We start from the raw sequence: 23,935 nt of genomic DNA, 5'->3' as shown, positions 1-23,935 counted from the left end.
GTTGACCAAAGTCTTGACTTCCTGACCTGAAGAACTAGCCTAAGTGAAGTCGTGGAGTCACATGACCGTCTTTAAACACATTGGACAGTTGACTTCAGTACTACCTCTGATCTGGTCTGGTCTGGTCTGTGGGGTAGGGCGATGTAATCGGATATCGTGAGGATTGACAACGCGATGGCAAAGCCTCACAAGTGTTAATCGCTATGCTGAGGTCTTACTATTTGTCCAGTCATCTTAGTTTCCTGGTCAAAGGTTAAGGAGGGCATTATTTTTTTGTTAAAATTGTATTTGTGTGTTACCCCTAGTTTGACTTACCACCCCGTCACACTGACTTGTTTTGGCTATAAATAACGTACTGTTGCTTTAAATGACATCTTTTGAGTCGTCAGAGCAGCCAGGCTAAGGCTAGGGAGGCTAAGGAGGGCATAATTTTTTTCTATTTTTAATGAATTATTTGTGTGTTCCCCCTAGTTTGATTTACCACCCCGTCACACTTACTTATTTTGGCTATAAATAACGTACTGTTGCTTTAAATGACATCTTTTGAGCCGTCAGAGCAACCAGAAATGTAATAAAGGCAAATTCTGACATTCTTTCATGTTGTTTATTTGTAACTTTTTCAAATATAGCAAACCCAACAACCCCGTCACGCAATTTAGGATGAAATTTACCACCCTGTTTTTTTGTCAGTGTCTTTTTTGGGAATGTTAAAAATGTATCTTTTATGTTGCATTGTTTAATGTTTGTTCTGCAGTATTTTTTTCAATTGCAGTGTGGAATTGGCCCCCTTTTTAAAACTAAATTAATAATAATTAAGACGACTGCAGAAAGTTTAAGGGGAACTGACATTAATAACAAGCTTTTGGAATGTAATTTAGCTTAGCCAATCCTAATCAGTCTGGGTCTGGGAACAAGCAAGCTTATTGGCTTCATTGATGAGCTTGAACTATGACTGTGAACTATGAATGACTGAGCAGTGGTGGCTCAGCAGTTAGAGCACTGGGCTATTGATAACAGCGTTGTGGGTTTGAAATCCAGGCCCTGCAAGCTGTTGAGCAAGGCCCTTAACTCTCTCTGTTCCCTGGGGGCTGCAGCAACGGCTGTGGACGTGTGCTCAGTGTCCAGTGTGTGTGTTTGCTTAGTAGTGGGTGTTCAATGCACATATAAAGACCTAGGACATATTTCATCTGTGTCCAACACAGGTTGGTTTTCTATGTCTTTGGAGAAGCACCTGTGCAAATCCTTACTCATGCTAAAACTCCCACATTGGAACTAGATGAAGCCACATATGCAAATACCCATAAAACAAAAGGTTCCCACCGGTCTGCAGAACACTTTAACAATGCAAAGAACCATTTAAGCATCTACATGGTTCTTTAAGTTCTCACAGCTGTAAACAGAACTGTTGTCTTTATTAAGGAACCTTTGAAGAACCCTTTTTAAAGAGTGTAGCTACCATGGTTGGAGATGTTCACCTTCATCTTAACTCCTAATCTTAACCTTAGCAATTGACGTCCGTCTAGTCTGGGGGCACCTTCTGCCCACCCTTGGACTTAAGCTCAACTTGGCCACTCAGGGCTGTGGTTATAGATGCTCCAGCAGACGAGAACCAACCAGTAGAAAATCTATCCTTTTTTCAGCTTGTCCTAGAAAGCATTGAAGATGTTGTGTGTAGGTGTGTGAAGTGTTCTTTTCTGTCAGCTCGTTCCCTACACATCTTTGGTCAAGATGTGTCACATGCCGTACTGGCTGGATGGAGGTTGCTGTGCGTATGTGTGTATAGATGTGCACTAGTGTGTGTGTGTGTGTGTGTGTGTGTGTGTGTGTGTGTGTGTGTGCAGACTTGTAATTGTGTGAAGAGCAGGCCGGTATTGATCAGAGCTGAGCCCTCATCAATGTTTAATGGGCTTCTTCTGTACTGAAACTACCAACCATCAAATATTGATCCCTCACTCCTGAGCCAGAGATTTGCTTTTGGACGAGTGTAAATAAGGGAGAGAGAGAGAGAGGGGGGGAGAGAGAGAGAGAGAGTGATTGAGTGTAATAAGAGAGAGAGAGAGAGAGAGAGAGAGAGAGAGAGTGAAGAGAGGGGTCGAGGGCTCTTGGGGTTGTGGGTCATCAGGCCCGGTCGCCAAAGGCTGACTGATGCTGTTGCCGTGGCGAAGGCTGTATCTCTGCTGTCATGGAGACCGCTGGCCTCTGCACTCTTCAAGACGGATGACCTTATTTGCACAGCTTCATTGAAGCCAGCGAGCACTCTCCACTGCCACTCTGCGTTTTCACTTTAGTGCTCTCGCGCCTCGGCTGAACAGATGTACAGGGGAACGCTAGGCTGCGGTGTCAGGGTACTCATCGTTTTTAAGGCCACAGCTCACCCAGCAGGTGTTTTAGGTGTTTGGGAAAAGCACTGTCCGTGGCGCAGGGGTCAAACGACACCCAACAAAACAGCAGATCTCTGTTAGTAGAAAAATGAGGAATGAAGAAGACTGGTGTGGACGAAGGTCAGAGCCAGGGCTCATATGTTAGTTTCATTGCTACTTGAAGAGCCACTGGATATTGACGGTTTTCTGCACAGAGGGCGTGTAACACTGTTATTATCATAAATTATTAAGAAATCTTAGAAGCTACTTTATTATGTGGTAATTATATGATCATTTTATCACTGTCAGGGGAAATGCTAAAGAGCTAAACAGCTGAATTTGGGTCACCAAAACACCATAATTGGCAAAAATTATGAATTTTACTGCTTTTCCTGAGCGTCACTGTGTTTTACGTCCAATTAACCTCTGATTTTTTTTTTTTTGCATATCGTGAAAATGATGGTCAGGATTCTAAATTTTAGCCATATTGACTTCCCTTATGGCTTCAGCTAAGTCTAAGATCTACTACCACTGGCTTTTCTAGCATCGACTATCCATATCCCGCTGTCAGGACTGGTCTCAGATCAGCTGCAAAATGGGCTGCGTCCACAACCAGCCATTCTGTCGGTGGCCATTTTATTGTAAACACCTGCCATGTGCTTCTGCTCAATGGCCAATGTATTGTAAACACCTATCTGGGGCATCCGCTCACTGGCCACTTTATTGGAAACACCTATCTGGGGCATCCGCTCACTGGCCACTTTATTGGAAATTCCTATCATATACTTTCACTCACTGGCCACTTTATTGGAAACACCTATCTGGTGCATCTACTCACTGGCCACTTTATTGGAAACACCTATCTGGGGCATCTGCTCACTGGCCACTTTATTGGAAACACCTATCTGGGGCATCCGCTCACTGGCCACTTTATTGGAAACACCTATCTGGTGCATCTACTCACTGGCCACTTTATTGGAAACACCTATCTGGGGCATCTGCTCTCTGACCACTTATTGGAAGCACCTACTTCATACAGCCACTGACTGGCCACTTTATTGCTTCAGCTCTATAATATACAGTATGCGATATGGCCACTGGCTTCTCTGGACAGGTCTACTGCATCAACTGTCCACGTCCCGCTAGCAGAACTGATCTCGGATCAGCTGCAAAATAGGCTGCGTCCACAACCACCTTTCTGTATTTTATTGCTTGTTTAAAAGAAGGGAGTGAATGAGTGTAATGAGGCCAGACTGCAGACTGATGGTCGTAACATGGAGTGAGGTGAAGGGAGAGATATGGGGGGGGGGGTTAAAGGAGGAAGCGAGGGGGGGAGGAGGAGGGATGTGACCTAGTGTGAAAAGAGAGAAAAAAAAACGAGGAGGGACAGAGAGGCGGGGAGAGGGGATGCAGATGCGAGAATGGGGGGGCAATGAGAATGCGAGGCCTGTGTGGTGTGTAAATGAGGAGTCTGGTTTCTGGACTGTGGTCCCGCGTCATTAGTCTAGTTAGTGTGCCCTTGTCTACTTGCACTCCTCACCTCGCGTTAGGTGACAGAGGGGGTCTCATTGCCATCTACAGGCTTTCCCAGTGCTCACCTAACCAAAGTGAGCTCTAGAAGTAGGTGGGTTGAAGGCTTAAGAGGCTTGAGATACACTGGACAGAAGTATTGGGACACCTGCTTATTCATTGTTCCTTCCTGAAGTCATGGGTATTAAAAAATGAGTGCATCCAGTGTCTCCACTGTCCTGGGAAGGCTTTCTACTAGGTTTTGGAGCAAGGCTGTGATGATTTGATTGCATTTAGTGACAAGAGCGTTAGTGTAGTCCACCCTACTTCATCCCCAACTCCCCATCCCTGGTGAGGCACCAAGCATCATTCCGGAGAACACAGTTCCACTACTCCACAGCTCAATGCTGGGGGTCTTTATATCCCTCTAGCCCACACCTGGTATTAGGCATGGTTCCCATGGGTTCATGTTGATCTGCTCCAGATAGGCCTATTCTGTTGGCAGTACTTCTCAAAAGGGACTAGTCATCTGGGGTGACTTAGATTACACATAGCCTCAAAGGTCCTCCTGGAAATGCATGTTGCGTGGGCTGCATACCTCTCACAGTTCATTTCCACCGTCACTCAAAAGCTCCGCCCCTTCTGAAAGAGGCCACTGGGGTCATGCAGGTGCTGTTCTGAGCAGCAGGGTACTTGGAGAGGGTCATGTTAAATGGAATAATGAAATGGGGCCTCCATACATGCGCACACACACACACTTCATTTGCTGAAATCCTGAGTGATTTCCCCGGAGCAGGGCTTTTCCCTTGAGAGGTCTGATGCGGAGAGGTTGTACCACAGGCCGTCCCTGTGACAGCAGGCAGTGTACAGACTGTTCTAAAGGAAATTCAATTACATGTTTGTTATGTGTGTGTGTGTGTGTGTGTGTGTGTGTGTGTGTCCTGAGTGCATGTGGCTACCAGGGTTAAATAACATGTGCCCAAACCCACACATACACAGAAGTTGACTGCACTGTGAGCACACATGTCTGGTGTGTGTGATTTACGGTATAGTGTGTGTGTGTGTCTCTGTGTGTGTGTGTGTGTGTGTGTGTGTGTGTGTGTGTATGTCCCAGGATAGCAGTATTAAATAACACATGAGCACACAGAATTTGAGTGCGCTCTGGTGACATTTCGTGTGTGTGTGTGTGTGTGTGTGTGTGTGTGTGTGTTTTCGTAGTCAGGGTATTTGATGGTTGTGCATTTGTGAACTCTTTTGCCTTTGGAAGTAAAAGTCTTCTCTAATTGGCTGTTGGTGAATTCCCGTCAGACTCTGTATTGATTGATTAGATGTCCAGCCCTGCTTTCATCTTCTCCAGTGACCAGTCAGTCATTCAGTATCCGCAGCAGTGGCTTCCTTAAATCTGCACTCACTCACTCTCCAATACTCCATTGTTTTAATAGATGTGCTTTGTTCTTCCACTCACTGGCCACATTATTGAAAACACCTACTTAGCACTTCAAATTATTGGCCACGTTATTGGAAACACTTGCCCTGTCTTTCCACTGACTGACCACTTTACTCTGAAAACCTACTTTGTGCTTCGGCTGTCTGGCCACTTTATTGGAAACATCGGACAACCTAGCTTGTACTCCCACACTATTTGAATGTCCTACACTGAAAACCCCTGGCCAGTTTATTGCAAACTTTGTGCTTTCTTTCAATTTTATGAAAATGGCCATTTTATTGGAAACACCTGCCATGTACTTTACTCACTGGCCGCTTTATTGGCAACACCAACCTTGTACTTCCACTTTCTGGCACCTTTATTGGAAACACCTAGGTGGTACATCCACTCACTGGCCACTTTATTGGAAACACCCATCCTGTGCTTCCTCTCGGTGGCCATTTTATTGGAAACACCTGCCACGCACTTCTGCTTACTGGCCACTTTACTGGAAACACCTGTCTTGTACTTCTACTTAGTGGCCACTTTATTGGAAACACCTATCCTGTACTTTAACTCACTGGCCACTTTACTGAAAGCACCTGCCACGTACTGCCACTTACTGTCCAATTTATTGGAAACACCTACCTTGTATGTCCACTCAGTGGCCACTTTGTTGGACGTACCTGCCATATACTTCCACTCACTGTCCAATTTATTGGAAACATCTACTCCCTACCTACACCTACTATATGCCTACTCAGTGGCCGCTTTATTGGAAACATCTACTCCTGACCTACACCTACTATACGCCTACTCAGTGGCCGCTTTATTGGAAACATCTACTCCTGACCTACAACTACTATACGCCTACTCAGTGGCCGCTTTATTGGAAACACTTATCTTGCCTTTCCATTCACTGGCCACTATAAAAGAAACACCCACCCAGTACCTTGTGGGTTCACTGTGTACCTACAATGCTCAACCTGTAGCTCACCCCTTGTCATTTTTTTTTTAAAACTGACCGCCGATTAAGGGCTTGCACAGACGTCTCCTTCAAGGTCTGGAGATGAGCAGAGCCGGATAACCGTCAAAGATGTTGCTACAACAAGGTGACGTGTTAGTAAATAAATAAACTGTCAGTCGTGCTGCTGCTGCTGCTGCTGCCGGAGTGAGGAGGCAGTAGATTTCTCTAAATCACGCAGTGGCGCGACACACTGCTTAACGTGTGACAGGCAGTGAAACATGCAGAGATACATCGAGGCCTACTGATGTCAGCCGTGTTGGTTGCTTTATGATTTGCGCTGTAGATCAGAATTTGTGTTTGCTCCATCAGACAGCCGTGAGAGATCGAGGGCCAGACATGAAGTGTCATTTAGTTACAGGGCCGTACAGCGGCTTCTTAATCCATCATTATGCTTCGGCACAGGCTGCCTCGGTATCTGCCTGCTTTACTCCCCCCGTTATCGTTCGCAGCGGAGAAAAAGAGAATGTGTGAAAGAGATTAATCGGCACGTTTCTCCTCCTTAATTCTTCCGTTTTCTCTCTGCTCCTGTTTTCTCCACTTCTCCCCTCTCTGCCGTGTCAGTCTCTGCAGTCGTCTGCATATGGTATTGGGCAAACGCCTGAGACCACCCTTCATTTCAACTGATTTACAGCAGAACAAGCTCTTCGCTTTTTTAGGAGATGTTCCAGAGGGGATTAGATGTTAGATAATCCACTTGCATAAGAAAGAAAAAAAAAACAGGACTTCCCAACACTAGTTTTGAGAGCTGGAGGACAAAAAAAATCAGGCTCCACTCCCCGCTTTATATCTAAGCTTCTCACAGGTGGTTCTGTCTGTCCTTCAGCTGTGAGAAGACCACTAAACACTGTGGGTCTGAAAGGATGTGGAGCTAATCAAGAGTCAAATGTGTTCTCAGAACGCCCCAGATTCCAGACCTCAACATCATTGAACGTGCTTGGGAATGCTTGGTTGGTGAGAAGCAGAAAATCAAGCTCCGCTCTTGCTTCATATCTGAACTTCCACAGGTGTTTTTGGTCCATGGGCTAGAAAATGTGTGCGGAGAATGTCTGCAGAGCATGACTGTGTTTTTCTGTCTGTCCTTTGAGACTGATCGCCGGACCCTCCACCGCTTAACGCAATGCGAACAGCAAGATGAGAAACACAGAGTGCTAGTAGGAAGGCGATGAAAACGCTGAAAACCACACACCCATGCTGTGCAGCGTCCGGGTGTGTAGAGATGTCGGTAGGCTTCTGAGCGTGACGGTCTGTCACTGTGTGAAAAACACCGCGGGGAGGGGACCGCCCGTCTGAATGTCTATGCTTCTGCTGTGAGATGGACGAGATTTAGCGCAGTGTGTTTTTTTTAAAGCACAAATCAGGGCTAACCTACATGATTCCACTTCCACCTCTAAGGTTAGGACTATGTTTAGGGCTAAGCTCATGAATGGGGTATTTGTCCATTCTTTGCTGCAGCCACAGCTTGTTCGTTCAGTCGTTAAGCAGTCCCCCACTCTTAAATATATAGGAAAAGTAAAGGTGCTTCAGATGGTTCCTTGAGGGATACCCTAGAAGAACCATGTTAGTAATAGGGATGCACGACTGTGAAGAACACTGGACCCAAAAAAGCATTGAACCAGTAAACCGGTTACAGGGGCATGGGCACCTAAGGCTCACTGATGCGATTTGTGGAGGCCCACCTCACAACCTACAGGCCTGGAAGGATCTACTGCTTACATCTTGGTTCCATCTGCTCTGGTGGCACAAATGGGGACCTGCTCAGTATTAGGCAGACGGTACTAATGTTATGGCTGATCAGTGTATGTGGCCAGTCAATAGCACTAACTGTTTCCTTAACGTCCAACTAGAACATAAAAAATCAGGACTGGATTCAATTCTGGGTTCTATTGCATCTTGTGAAGAACCATTTAAACCACTAGATGATTCAACATGTGAGAATTTGATTGAATTCAGCTTGAACACAGGGGCATTGGTAAGGTCAAGTACTGATGTCAGATGATTAGTTCTGGATCACAAACCCCACTCCAACTCATCCCAAGGAGCTCATTACTCCAGGGAACGCGGTTCTACTGCTCCACAACCCAACGCTCCTGCTTAGCCTTGTGATCTTAGCTGGGAATGGTGACCCTGAGCACATGTGCAGCTGCTCCAGAGCATCCCAATAGATTAGCAGCGCTGAACCAACAAAAGGGGTAGGGCACCATTTCATTAATTACAGCTTATTTCCGTCAAAGCTGTTGAGAAGATGTTCTTCCTTCATCACCATCCACTTTCACAGCTCCACCTACCTTATAGATCCACTGTGGAAGTCTGGAATTACACACTGTGGGCCATCTGTTCCTTCACTACCCCGTTCTTGATAGGTCAGTCTATCAAGAACGGGTCACTGTTGAGCTGGTATTATTTGGGTGGTATTACTTTTCTTACCAGTGCAGGGATAGTGACATTGCGGTGTGTGTGTGTGTGTGTGTGTGTGTGTGTGTGTGTGGGTGTGGTGCAGGTATGAGTGTAGGGTTTTTTTTACACACACCAGATAGCGACCACTGATAAAGGTCTAGAAGATGGATGGGCTACAGTCTCTAAATGTACTCCAGTAAAAGGAGTACATTGGTCATCTTCCAGTAGAGGCAGCTGTTGTTCTTTTTCTTGGAGCCAGTTGTCATGGTTTCTGCCGGCACGTCTGTAGTGTGTCTGATTGATTGAGCTCACCACACATGAAAGAAGAATGAAGTTGGATATCCGATCTGCCTTGCATCTTCTCCAGTGGTTAATCATTGAATCTCGAGCAGTCTGGAGGCTGACATCACCCACAGCCTTTATCGGTACTGTAAACGATCCCTGTACCACATCTTGAACTTTATTACGTGAGACGTGCAGAAGAAAATGTAAGTTTGCTGTGGTCTGCATGGTCTACGTTCTGTGTGGGCCAATCAGGACTAAGGTAACCTTACCAAATAGCATCTAAACAGTGAATGCAAAAAGGTAAATGTATAGAAATTAGCATTGTTAGCAGCCAAGCTTAACAAGACTGATTGGCCCACACTAAACTTCCATTTAGTTTGCACCTGCAGTTTATCTAGGAAATATTTAGAGCTTAGCAACCGTCTGCTTGCATTGAAAATGGTAATCACTGGGGTCCAAGCACTTGCACCTTTAAGGAGTTTGTAGATTGGCCTCCCTTTGGAGTAAATATTGGGTCTCAAAAGGATGTGCCCTGCAAACCTCAGCCAAAATAGTTCAATCCAATGAGTCTAATACTTCCACAGCTAGGTCCTTTTAGTTTTAGAGTGCACCAGAACACACTGAAATTTTCACCCATCAACCATCCTACCAGACCCTGCTACAGGGGGTTGGTTACTTTTTTCACTGCTCATACATTTTCATGGCTGATTCTTATACCTTATACATAGTCTTATTCTGCCTTGTCCTGGATCTTTATTTATGCTGCATTGCATTGGTCAGGTACTCATCGTTCCCCTCTGGCATCAGTGGCCCATGGGGCACCACTGTTATGCCGTTGCGAGAAGTCCATTCTTGCTCTAGAACATCCCGTGAAGTTGGCAGTTTCTGAGAGGCTACCTATCTGCCGATCCTTCGGCCACTGTCACAGTCATATCAAAAGGTCATGAACACCCCTGGTTTGGAATGAACTCGGCCTGGAGACGTCACAGATGCCACGAGACAGGGTTTGCTTCACGCATAAATGAGCGAGCACACCAGTCAGCTGTTGCAGGGCAAAGGGCACGATTTGACTTATGTCCAAAAGGGCTTGATAATAGGGTAACGGGTGAATGGGGTGAATTGGTACGGTGGTACGGAGCAGCCGACGCAGCACTGTGTCACCTAATCCACGGTGTCTTGCTAGTGTTGTCTGAGCCAATGGTGGTTATTCCCACATCTATATATTATAATACAGCAGTTTTAACCACTTCCCTCCATCGTTTACTTAACATTGGAATGGCAAAGTTCCTCTGGTCTTGGAAAGGGCAGATGTGCATTTGGAACATTGTCCTGCTCGCTGAAATTCCACTGCCGCTGTTCGGGAGATGCAGTCTCAAACAGAAAATCGAGGTTGTTCTGGATAACAGATGCTTTTGAACAAGCAGGATGCTGAATGTTCTTACCCTTTCACTATAAAAGACTGTTTGTCCCCGTGTCTAGTGGGACTTGTGCTACCTGGCTTTTGTTTCTCTCTCTCTCTCACTCACACTCTCTCGCGCTCTCTCGCGCTCTCCCTCTCTAAACAGTCTTATCTGTGAGTGGTGTGGGCTATCTGTGAAGAGTCCTCTCTCCTCCAGTGAAAGATATCTCCTGTGATAAGCTCAGAGAGTAGCTGGCCACTTAGAGGATGCTGAGCCGCTTTGTGAGGGTTTCACTTGTCCTCTCAAAGTCTCAGGCCATGCCAAGGACGCGCCAGTCCACCGTATTACTCCGGTCCGAGAGGCGTCTTAAGCCCTGTTTGAGCCGGATTACTTTTACCCGAGAGGTTACAGGCCTGATCAGGAGTACAGTGTGCTCTGTTTTTACAAGCCTAAAAAGTAATAAACCCAGAGTTTACAGGCCTGAACGTGGAGGTCCCTGAGTACCAGTAGTCTGAGTACCAATGTTGCTGCTGTTGGCGAGGTGTCCTGTAGACACTGAGTAACAGTGAGTGCATCTACATGTACTGAATAATCCGATCCGCATCAGATTTCTGCAGTCATCTAGGCGGCCTGTGAAAAGCATACACCCATTTCTTATATTAAGGCCTAGAAATTTGATTAAGAAATCCGATAAAGAGAACTGGATTTCCTTCGGTTTTCTCAGTCTGATCAGACGCGCAAAGGTAACCGGATAGAGTGTAGAGCTGTCCCAGATCCATATTTGCTGGTCAAGTGAGTCTGTGTTTACAAAAACCCACGGCAGGAAGTTTGAAGCGTACTTCGCATGCAACGTAGAAGTCTGATTATTGCCTGACCCAGAGCTTTCCCATTATCTGATTACCCAAGTGCATGTAAACACGGTGATCGGATCACTGCCAAAATTTGATTTGCTGCAGTTATTAGAATATTAAACGCATATAATAACACTCACTAGCACAAACATCCAGGCTTCGATGTTTTAATCAATACTTTATGAAGTAAATTGAGGAATTTACACACATTCCTTGGTCATTCGAATTCCTTACAAATTATATTGTGCATTAGTGTACAGTAATATTTAAAATGAGGCCCCCTAGTGGTGCATCTATCTAGAAATTGACCCTGTTGTCAAAAGATTGAGAGGTAGGTCCCTGGTGGTGCGACAGCCCAAGAGATAGGATGGCCCTCCCTCTCCCCCTTCGCAGTGCAGGCGTCTGTTAGATAAACTACCTGCTTAGCAGTTAGTGTTCTCCCCCAAGTGTGATGTTGCTCTAGCAGCAGTTTGAAAAGACGGGGTTGGCTGGCGTCAAGTGTTTGGACATTATATGGTCAAATGTTTGTGGACATCACTTCAAATAAATGAATGCATTCAGCTACTTTAAGCTGCACCCATTGCTGACACAGACATGCAACTGCACACACACACACACACACACATACACAGCTTGTCTAGTCCCTGTAGAGAAGTACTGTCATTAGAATATGACTATCTGGAGCAGATAAACAATACTTCAGCCAATACTTTTGGGATGAGTTGGGGATATGGGGATGAGGTGGGATGCGGATCATCCAACATCCCGAGCTCACTAACGCTCTTGTGGCTACCCTTGATTTCGGAAGAAACAATAAAAGAGCCAGTGTCCCAATACTTTTGTCCATATAGCTGTAATGCGCTCTCTCTCTCTCTCTCTCTCTCTCTCTCTCTCTCAATGTCTTAATGTCTCTCTGTCTCTCTTTTTTTAGAAACGATGATGGATACTCGGACTGCCACGGCTGAGCTGGGATGGACAGCGTACCCTGCATCAGGGGTGAGCTCCTGTGTGTGTCTGTGTTTACGTCTCTTACATTTTGCAGACTGAATGAGCCCAGAAGACGATTGTTGGGACAGTGTATCTCCATAATGATGTGGTGCTGAAGCGATGGAGATACTTTATTGGTTTCTTTGAGCGTTTTGTGCTGAAAGTAGCTTTCGCTTGAATAGAGGAGCATTGTGTAATTGTATGACACAGAGGGAACGTTACAGAGAACCCGTTTCACAAATCTGAAACTGATGCGAGCGCACTGACTTTCTCAACAAGCAAAAACGCAACCACACTGTGATTTGGTCCAAGGCAGTATTTATCCTTAATAAGGCTCTGGAAAAAAAGTTCCTTCTCCTAGTCATAGCTCTTTATTTATTTACAGCGCCCGGAATCTTGTTTATTTTCCATCCTTTGTGGAGCAAAAAAGCCCACCAAGAAGCCAAATCCTAGCCTATTACCTCTCACAATGCTGCATTTGCGCGAGAGACTTTGAGAGAGAGAGAGAGAGAGAGAGAGAGAGAGCACACGCGAGTGTAAGAGAGAATGAGTCATTAAATCGTTTCAGATTAGCTTTAAATCACACAGTAAAATGATTATGCTCTCCAGGTGTTGTTATTGCGTCTGGATTCAAACGGAGCGGTATTAGCATTTGCGTGAGTGTGTCTCTGTATCTCTCTCTCTGTCTCTCTCTCTTTTGCGCTCTCTCTTTTTGTGTGTGTCTCTCTCTCTCATCCTCATCAGAAAGTCACAGAGTGAATCTCCCTGTCTGTTTCATCATCGCAGCCATTATTCTCCATCCAGGCCGCACTCACAGTGACTTAATGACATAATGAAGGCACTTACGCCGCACAGAGCTCCACCAAAGCCCTGCTAAAGACACACACACAGAGAGAGAGAGAGAGAGAGAGAGAGAGAGAGCAGTGCTGCTCCAATATCACACGCACAGCCCTGTCACAGCGCACATTTAGAGTAATCAGGGCGGAGGGATACACGGAGATTAGCATTTAGATCCAATACGAGCGCGTCGGGACACAGCAAGGTGATACACACTTTTTTCCACCCACACTCAGTCTTTCTGTTTCTATCTCTCTCTCTCTCTCTCTTTCTCTCTCTCTGAATTTCTAGCTCTCTAATTAGGTCCTCTCGCTTTTTCTCTCTGGCTCGTTTTACCTTGCTCCTCTCTCTCTTTCTGACTGCATGCTCTCTCTCTCTCTCTCTCTCTCTCTCTCTCTCTCTCTCTCTCTCTCTCTCTCTTTCTGACTGCATGCTCGCTCTCTCTTTGTCACTGTATGGTCTCTTTTCCACTGCAGGGCAGAAAGGTTCTGAGCACGGAGGGTAACCATTCCAGTGGCTTTTCCACATGGACAAGGTTCGGCACTGAATGCTTACAAACCGGGCTGGACATGGGGCCACAGAATCTGCTAATTAGCTCCATATTAGCGTCACCTTTGTGCCACAAGATCCAAAATATTGTGAAGTCTCTATCTAATAAACACAGCCCCCTTCCGGACTCGTCCAGTGCAGCCAAGCTTCTGGGCTCATCCAGCGGCGCTAAAGAGCTGTTACCACGGCCCGGCCACCAGGCCCTGTCCAGCATTGCTCCTGCGGCATTAGCACAGCCCGGCTACCGGTCTCATCCAGCAACACTAAAGCGGATATACCATGACCCAACTACCAGGCCCTGTCCAGCATTGCTACCGTGGCGCTAGCACGGTCTGGCCACCAGTAGAGGCTGTTACTTCCCTATTAATCCCCTTGATGTCTGAGGAAATGTTGATGAGCAGGTGTCTGTGGTCTGTGGGCTCTTCTCTCTCTTAGTGTAAGAGCAGAAGCAGCTGTATGATGTTAACAGCAGCTGAAGCTCCAGGCAGAACAGACACATACACACTTGAGTGCTCTCTGAACCACTGAGGGTTACTGAACAGGACAGGCAGAAGTGATCTTCCTCTTCACACTCTTCACGCTCTTCATGCACACACACGCATTGGCTTCATTATTAGCTGGGTTGCACTCTTAGTCAACCTGTTAGTTACACATACATACACACACACACATATGCTACTTATCCATATGTTTGTGGACACCCATTCTAATGACCCATACACCATGCTTATGTGGGTCTCACATGAGTGGAATGTGGGCTAGGTGGGTTCCAGGTGGGCATGGGCTCGAAGCAGGTTTATAAATGTGTTATAAATGTGTCCAAATGGGATCCCTCATTACCACCTGCTGTAATATCACATGGGTCTCATCTAGGCCCCGTGTGCAGTGTACAACCCAGATGGGACCCATCCTTAACCCCTCCTGATCCCATCCCTGACTCTGTTGGGCATCCATATGTGAAGCCAACATGGCGCACACACACACACACACACAGCTTGCCTTTAGAGAAGTATTGCCAAAAGAATAAGACTATCTGGAGCAGATAAACATTAACCCTTTTGGCACTAGGCTTAATGCCAGGCCAGTGGTCCAAAATCTAGTAAAAAGCCTTTCCTGGACAGGGAGGCAGGACGAATTCTTTATTCCAGAAGAAACAATTAAGAATAAGCAACTGTCCCAAAACTTTTGTCCATATAGTGTAATTCTCGCTGATAACCCATTTCGAGAAGGTTTCATAGAGTGCTCTCCGTCACACCCTTCTCGCGACAGGTTTTTGGGTTACTGTGTTGCGAGAGCACACACACTCACATGAACACACGCTCCTCTGGGAGAGTTTGTTTTAACACTTTCACATTTCACTGGCGTAAATATCCAAAGGGGTCGCTCCTGTTGCATTGTGGGCCACCGGAAGGAGAAGTTGAGGCGAAGTGACAAGCCAGGAACGCTCCGAGTCCCTCGCGTGACATAGCACCGCCAATTAAAGGCAAGCTCAAATGGAGCGAAATACCTAACAACCACTCCCCTTCCCCCTCCGCCTACCCACCCCCACACCCCCGCCCGCTTCCTCAGAACCCAGCCTTCTGCTCCTGTGCCGAGCTGTGGGAAGCTAATGGTGCCGCGGAGACGCTGCGTTAGTCACAGAAGAGCGAACACAAGCGTGGAGTCACGAGCGGACAGCGGCGTACGTATTAGCCACGATATAGAAAACTGTCGACTTGCATTAGGGAGGGAAAAGTCTGTGCCTGCACACACAGATACACATGTACACACACTCCTTACACACACATGGTCCTCTCCTCGGTGTGAGGATACCTCCATGTTGCCTGTGTAGCTCTAAACACAGGCCTCAGAATTCTTGAGGACTTAGCTACTGAACTTCTAAACATGATTAAACGTCTGGACATGTCATCATGGCACCTTGAGGTCACTCTTACCACAGCTGATGTCAGAGATCAGCATCTACCATCAGAAAGAGACCAAACAAGAAACTTAAGATTCCTCTCTCCAAAGCTCACTGTGACGATTTTGTGTTGTCCAGTTGTCCAGGTGTTTAAATCTGTACCCTTGATTCCAGAAGAAACGATGAATGAGCAACTGTCCCAATCCTTTAAATAATTATTTAAATAATTTAAAAGAGTGGTCCAGCAGATGTTGCTATCACGCTGTTACTATGACCGGAGCATCGCTGGTTCGAATGCCGGGTCATGCTGCCAGCAGCCAGAGCCCAAGAGAGCACAATCAGCCTTGCTCTGTCTCTCTCCCCACATCACTTCAGTGTAATGCTCGTCAGGACGGCCGGCTGCTAGCCACTGCATCAAAGCTGGTTACCCGGTGCTTTCCTCCGAGCACATTGGTTACACCGGTGGCAGGTTGAAAGGGGCTGTGGCTGGTTGCATGGAGGAGGCACGTGCCAGTCCCCATGAGTATTACATGTGATAGGGGAAGAGTGCTACCACTGGGTAATTGGCCTAAAGCTGGGGAGAAAATTGTGTAAAATATGTGTTTGTGTATATATATATATATATATGTGTGTGTGTGTGTGTGTATGTGTATGTATATATGTGTATGTGTATGTATATATATATATATATATATATATATATATACTTTTTTTTTACAATAATTATTATTTTTATTTAATTTATTTAAATAATTAATATTAATTTTAAAACTAAAAACATCAAGGGGATTTCTCATATTTCCTCATGACTATACCTCCTTTAAAATGGCAGTGACCTCTGGAGTGGCGAGGCTGCTACCACGCCATAGGCAACTGTTGGTTTCATTCACTGGTCAGCGGCAACCGCTCTATCTCCTTCTCTCTCTTTTCTCTCACACATCCACCCTCTCCTTACTCTTTCTCTATCTCTCTCAGAGTCTCTCGCTCTCCTTTCTGCACACTTGTTTCCTCATCAGTCTTCTTTCTTTGCTGTCTCATTGCTTTAATACACACGTTCACACTCATTAAATCTCCCTCGCAAATCCTCTCTATCTCTCTCACACTCTCTCTCTCTCTCACACACACATGTCCAGCGAGGCAAGGCGATGAATTAAATATGTGGTGCTGCTGGAGAGGCGGCTGACCTCTGACCTGTGGGTGAGGGGCAGGGCAAACAGGCATGAAAAAGAGAATTACCCAGACAGAGCAAGCTGCGTTCTGGGAGCTGCCAATCAGTTCAAGGAACTTGTGTATGTGTGTGTGTGTGTGTGTGTGTGTGTGTGTGTGTGTGTTTGCGCATTTGAACTTCCCAAGCTCAAGAAATGTCTCTCAGTAGAGCGGAGTGTTCAGAGTTAAAAGGAGGAAAATATTTGGAGGGAGAAGAGGTTGAGAGAGATACAGAGAGACAGACCGGGAGGGAGAGAGAGGCTTTTCTGTTTGGTCTGCTGTGCTGCCCTCATTTGACTGTGGGTCAGACAGAAGGAAGAGACTGAGGGAGTGAGGGAGAGGGAGAGGGAGCGAGTTGAGCACAGTTTGAACAACATATTGACTTTCTTTCGGGCTTACTCCGGGTGTACTGCAGCTCTCTGCAACCTCATCTCCACGCATGGCATCTGTATATTACGCCAATTTACCATAAACGTCCATAAACTTTTCTGTTTTTCTCTGTGCTTAGAAATGGAACTGGGAAAGCTTTTACTTACCCCCCCCCCTTTTTTTTTATAGTCAATTACCCAACTCACCCAAATATTACAACTCTCCCCCTACCAGCTGTACTGCTCCAGACACTGCAAGGGTGAGGACTGCGCAACCAGTCAGCTCCTAGGAAAGCACCTGGCACCCTGCTCTGATGTCCAGGGTCTTCATACTTTAGGAAAAAGTTATGTTAATAATAATTTCTTCAGAAATCTACATACTCTAAGAAAATGTCAAAGAACAGCTGGTATTCTCAAAGAGTTCATATTTCTAAATACTTACTTAACTATTTAATAGTTATGATTGCCTCTTACTAGTGGCCTGTCTACTAGTGGAAACATCCACAGCGGTCGTTTGCCAGCATTTTGTAAAAAGACTCAGCACAACGTTCAGTTTTTTTAACACAGATTCCGACATTCACCAGTGTTTTCTTATTTGGGATTTGTTCAATTTTCAGGGATCCGCCATTATAAGAGCGTAGCTGCCGACAGTTCTGACGTAGAGACAGAAAGCTTTTCTTAGGGTTTTTCTTAAATATTCGGCTCAATCTTGTGGACTTCTTAACCTTTTTTTCTTGGGAAAACGTTTGTGAATCCAGTCCCTGGAGTCCAGTACATCATAGATGGCCTGCTCTCCTTTGCTGGGCAGGATGGCCCTGTTATGCCATGTACACACTACTCGACTTTCAGACTCGTCGGATCTGAAATCTTGGATCCTGGAATTAGCTGATGTTTGAATTTGGAGGTTAGTGTTCTCCTTCAAGCATGTTCAGCTGTCCAATGATGTTGCGTTAGCAGCTGTTGGAGAAGGTGTGATTGGCTGGTTTCATGTGACTAATGAAGCACATGCTAGCCTCCACCCTCTCAGCACTGGTAAGCATTTGAAATGACTAAGTTAGGGGGGACAGTAGAAAGGAACTTGCTGGGATGCTGGTGCCTTTAATTGAGTTCTCTGGACTTCTGTTCTGGAGTTTGGCCTTCTTTTATTTATTTATTATTTATTTTTTTTACCCCAGGTACCTCCTCTAGCCCTGCCGTGCTCAGTATGTGTGTGTATGGGAGATGGCTGGCAGGTGTCTATAATACAAAACATGATGAGCTAATGGATGTCCAAACATCAATAACCGTCCCTTCTGGCCTTGCTGTCCATCACTGTCAGCTGCAAGTGTGTGTATGTATGTATATGTGTGTGTGTGTGTGTGTGTGTGTGTGTGTGTGTGTGTGTGAGATTCACATTGACCATCTGTGGAGCCGTTCATTATTAATGTGAAAGCACAGCTGGGTAAACACGAGAAATAGAGAGAGAGAGAGAGAGAGAGAGAGAGAGAGAGAGAGAGAGGGAGAGAGAGATTTATTCCATTATTGCCAAAGCAATTAACATAAACATACACTATAGGCTGGCGTCCCAGACAAGGATTAAGCCCAGTCCGGGACTATACACAGCATTCTTAACGTTTCCATTTTCCATGAAAAACCTTAATCTCTGTCCAGGAATCCGGCTCCTATATGTCCGAAAATTTGTGGACACCCCTTTTCTCATCAATGAATTTGCGGTGCATTAAGGTGCACACTATTCCCTAATGCCTAGGAGTTCTATTGTACTGCTTCTACAGTCCGACAAGCATTGCCTGAATAGCTTCAGGTCACCATGCCCAGTGCCACGCATAGACTAGAGGGGTATAAAGCCCCCCAGAATTGGGATGTGTAGCTGTGGAACTGAGTACACTGGGGTGATGGAGCTCCATTCTGGACTCTGGACTGATATCTGTTGTTGATTTACTGATATAAAGTAACTGGTTTATAGTGGGTGAATTGGCTATGATGTGGGTTTCTATAGTGTGTGTGTGTGTTAGCATTAGCATTCGCCTACACTCAGTTCTGAAAGCATTTCAGTGAAAGTTTTATAGTGGTTCAGATATTATGGTCTGTTTTCATGTCCCACTGTAAGATACCTCCACACTGCAGACACTAAACTCCTTTATTTACCTTCTGAGAATGTCCGCACTGCTGCCGGCTGGCGGTAATGTCCGTTAGTGGCACCTTAACACCAGGGTTAAAATAATAGCCCATTAAAATAGCCCATGCCCGATCCATTAAAACATGCCTGGGTAGCACATCCCTAGCTATTACACTTCCTACTGCTGCTTCTGTAAGCCTACACTCTGTAGCCGAGTCTGAAAGTGAAGACTGCATTCGGAGTAGGAGGGAGCTCGTTAGCTCTGGTTTATGAAGGCCGCTCTTCAACATTCGGTCACGCACATTTCAGAAGGTCTGGGCAGACTGTACCTACGCGCCTCGGCGCACTGCAGTAAGCGACGCATTTAGATGTAATGATGCTCCATTACGGTTCATTATACACTCTCCAGCCGCATCTTCTCGTCGCTTGCGGCCACTTCAGACGTTTCCTTTTTTTTAATCTCTCCTGGAGATGGTTTTGTTTCCTTCTCCTTCTTTTCTCTTTACTTCTTTTCCTTGTTTTCACTCCTGAGTTCTACCGTCTTCTCCTTCTACCTGTAGAGTCAGCCTTTCTCCATTTACACTGTCTGCTGTCTCTCTGTGTGTGTGTGTGTGTCCTTAAACACTCCCCAGAGATTCAGCACCGGTTTCTGATCTCACTTCACTCCCTCACACCTGCCTTAAAGAGTGATGGTATGAGGAAGCAAGAAAGACAGAGAGAGGAGAGAGAGAGTGAGATAGAGATAGAGAGAGAGAGAGAGAGACAGAGAGAGAGAGAGATGTCACAAAATAATGATTTAGAACTATACTATTTGTCCAAATATTTGTGGACACCCCCTCTAACAAATGAATGCATTCTGCCACTTTAAGTTGCACCCATTGCTGACACAGATGTGCCTGTAGAGACATATTGCCAATAGAATAGGACTAACAATAGAATAGGATAAACATATTGAACCTACTGGCTCCATGCCTAATGCCAGGCGTGGGCTAGATAGGTATAGAGTCCCCCCAGCATTGCGCTGTGGAGTAGTGGAACTGTGTTCTCTGGAATGATGGGTGGTACTATGTCCAGTACTATTGGAATGAGTTGGGGAGTTGGGGATGAGTTGGGGTGGTGATCATCCTAACACTAACTCACTTACACTCTTGTCGCTGAATGCATACAATCAGATCCTCACAGCAATGCTCCCAAATCTAGTAGAAAGCCTTCTACCCTGAACAATAAATACAGTTACTCCAACAAAAGCAGCATAAACGTGAAAGCAGGTTTCAAAATCCCTGGAGGAACCAATGAATGAGCAGGTGTCCCAATACTTTTGGCCATATAGTGTACTTTTAGGCAATTTTGGCTCAGGCCTTTTCCATCCCGTTACCTCTGACACTGAAAGGATAAATCCCCAGCACTGCAGCACCTACACACACATTCAGTTTTGCACCCACACCTCCAAGCATCCCTCCAAACACTCCCTGTCTCTTCACACCGCGCTGCCGGGCCTTTTCAGAGCAGACGACAGGAATGGCTCTCATTGGTTGCTGTTCTACATCCTGTTTCTGAATACACCGATCTGCTCCACTGCCTTGCAGCGCTCGTTTCCTCATTTGGACCCCATTTCACGCTAAAAAATTGAGCAGTTATTGAATTTGCAGTAATACCTGAGCAGATTGAAACTGACTCAGCGTTGAGTTTCTGTTAGTTTCAGTCTGTTAGGAGATTTTTTTCCCCACCTGAATGAACCTTTTCACTTTATTACTTAAGGGAAATTTCCACTTCTTAAATATTTTAAGGCTCATATTCCTTTTTAATACTAAATAGGCGTACATGCTGCCTCTTTCTGTCTCACACACACACTCAAATACAAAACGCAACACAATGAAGGAAATTATTTAACAAGTTTCCTTCCAGCGTTTGGCCGTACTGACAGTCAAAAGTTTATAAATAGTCTATTTTCCACGTTAAAAAATAAATAAATAAATAAAATATATATAATTATTATTATTATTATTATTAATAATAATAATAATAATAATAATAATAGGAAAGCTGTAGATTTTCTAGGTATTATTAATAAATAGTGATGATGTTTTCAGGGGTGATCTTCCATTCCAAAGTCAAAAGTCTTTTTATTTATTTTTTTATTTTTTATTTACTAGATATAATACACAGTTTAGCTTACCTCAGGCAAGGCTAGGACCGAGCTACCAGTAATGCTAAAATAGATGAAACGCATGCCCATGCCTAGTTTTGGTCATTGGCACTGGATTCTATGAGATACTGTTATATGTAGTGTGTCAGAATTTGCTTTGGTATGTTAAATCAACTGAATCAACTGAAGAACTGAAAGTAATGTAATGTAATATTTTTTGTAATATTGTTAAAATAATTTTTTTTCTTTAAATATTGACTTCAGCAAACTGAAATAATGAAAGATTTTAACTTAATTAACTGATATTTTCTATTTTCTATTGTCTATTTTTTTAAAGTAGTGTATTTTTACATTTTGTCCCAAATTATTTATTTAATATCTCAAATGTTTTTTTTTTTCCTTCAAATGTCTAAAATAGAGCTTTTTTCTTTTTAAAAATTAACTTTATTTTTACTGACTACCTAGTAATAATGGCTTATCTGGCTGATGATAAATATATGATAAATATTAATATTAAAAAACATTATTGACATATTTACTTTATATCTGAAATAGTGGCATTTTTCTTAAAAAAGTGAACTTAGTTGGAATGATATTTTCAAAAGTAATGTAATTATTTTTTCAAATTATTAATTTTTATAAATCTTTGATTACATTTACCTTGAAATATTGACTTACCATGGCTAATTTCCTTGAAATGTAAGAAGTAATTTATTTAAAATTGTAAGTCAAACTTCAATAACAATAAGTTATTAATGTAGCTCCTGATTCATTATTTAGAGAAAGCACTCTTAAAAATAAAGGTTCTATGTAGGGTTCTAGGAGTGAAGCCATAGACGCTCCATTTCTGGGTACGTCATTTTTGTAAAAGAAATGTGAGTGTGACTTTACATCAGATTCTTTAAACCTTTAAAATGTTCTTCACACACATTTCTTTTACAAAAATTTGGTTTCCTATGGAACTTCCTCCGCTTTGGTGCTAACTAGCAACTAGCTAGCTTGCTATGTGTCCACTTACCTTTTCTCACTGTAGTAGGTATTCCATTTAGCTCTCCCCCCACAACCCCCTCCCCCCTCATATCCATCCGGCTCCCACAGTCAGCACGGGTCAGCCTGGCCTTCCTCAGACGCTACGTACAGTTTAAAGAAATCGATGTGGGCGTAAATCGATAGTGTGACACAGCTGGAATGCTGGAAGTGAATGTAAACGCCTGTGTGTTTCCCTGAAGAGCTGACTAGCATGGTACTACAGGTGAGGTACAGTAAGTACAGTACAGTAAGGCTCTGGTATCACAACTGTGTACAAGCACGCGCGCACACACACACATACATATATATTTATATCATAAAGCATGAATAAATTACATCACTGCGTATTTCCACTGGGACACAATACACACTCTTTTATAAAGAGCCGGGTCTGAGAGAGAGGTGGAGGGACACACACTAATGCTAATACTGCTGTGTTTGAGATTTGGGACTGTCTGATTCTCTCTTTGTCATTTCTTGCCATTATGGTGACGGTAATGATGGTGTTGGTGGTGGTGATGGTGGCGGTGATGGTGGCGGTGTGTCATTACTGACATCAAACACAGCAGCTGAGTGTCCCTAATTACAAAATCTGACTGATTCAGAATCACTCTGATTGCTCTCTCTCTTTCTCTCTCTCTCTGTCTTTCTCTCCCCTGCATTGTTTCTATTTTTATTATTTTTTTGTCTTTGCTTTTCTCTGTTATCTTTTCCTTTCTCTGTCAGTTCGGTTCAATTCAGTTCAGTTAAATTCTATTTAGTTCAGTTCAATTTAATTCTATTTAAGTCAATTAAGTTCAATTCAGTTCAATGTAATTATATTTAGGTCAGTTCAGTTCAGTTCAATGTAATTATATTTAGGTCAGTTCAGTTCAGTTCAATGTAATTAACTTTTTACTTACTTACTTTACATTATGTCAGTTTAATTCTGCCCATTCCGTTTAATTCAGTTCAGTTCAGTTCAGTATTGTTCAGTTTCGTTCAATTTAGTTCAGTTCAATTCAATTCAATTAAATTCAGTTTTACTTCAGTACACTTCAGTTTAAAAAAAAAGTGAACAAAACCTCCCTTTTTTCAGTTCAATTTAATTCAGTTCAATTCTGCCCCATTCCGTTCAATTCAGTTCAGTATTGTTCAGTTTTGTTCAATTCAGTTCAGTTTAGTTCAGTTTAATTTGGTTCAGTTAAATTCAGATTCATTCAGGGAGCTGCTACGTAAGCGTTATCTGCATAGTCAAGTTCAGAGACACATACACAAATCAAAAATGAGAGCACATGTACATACACACACACACACACACACACACACACACACACACACAGACACTTTTTTTAATGAATCCTCCGGAAGCTCTAGAGTTGCTGTTGTAATTTAGTGCACGGACAGTTGGGCGAGTGAGAACGAGAACTGCACAGCGAAGCACATCAGCATCTAAAAAAACCAGCACTGCCCCGTGTCCTTTCTACTCTCTCACTCACCTGACCTGGACTGACTGTCCCACGTCTCACTGAGCCACCAGCTCCTTTTCACACAGCGCATCGAAGC

The 23,935-nt window shown here is 44.3% G+C and overlaps 1 protein-coding gene across 3 annotated transcripts in view; it reads left to right on the top strand.

Annotated features, from left to right (window-relative positions):
• ephb1 (EPH receptor B1) overlaps positions 1-23,935 on the top strand; it is a 305,121-nt gene that overhangs the window by 81,118 nt on the left and 200,068 nt on the right. For all 3 annotated transcript variants that reach the window (XM_072669348.1, XM_072669347.1, XM_072669346.1), the window contains exon 2: positions 12,184-12,248. In XM_072669348.1, coding sequence (XP_072525449.1) covers positions 12,184-12,248 — 65 coding nt within the window. The remainder of the gene's footprint in view (positions 1-12,183; positions 12,249-23,935) is intronic.

This window comes from Salminus brasiliensis, chromosome 23 (genome assembly GCF_030463535.1).
Source record: "Salminus brasiliensis chromosome 23, fSalBra1.hap2, whole genome shotgun sequence".
Lineage (NCBI taxonomy): Eukaryota > Metazoa > Chordata > Actinopteri > Characiformes > Bryconidae > Salminus > Salminus brasiliensis.
This window is presented reverse-complemented; position numbering and strand designations above follow the sequence as displayed.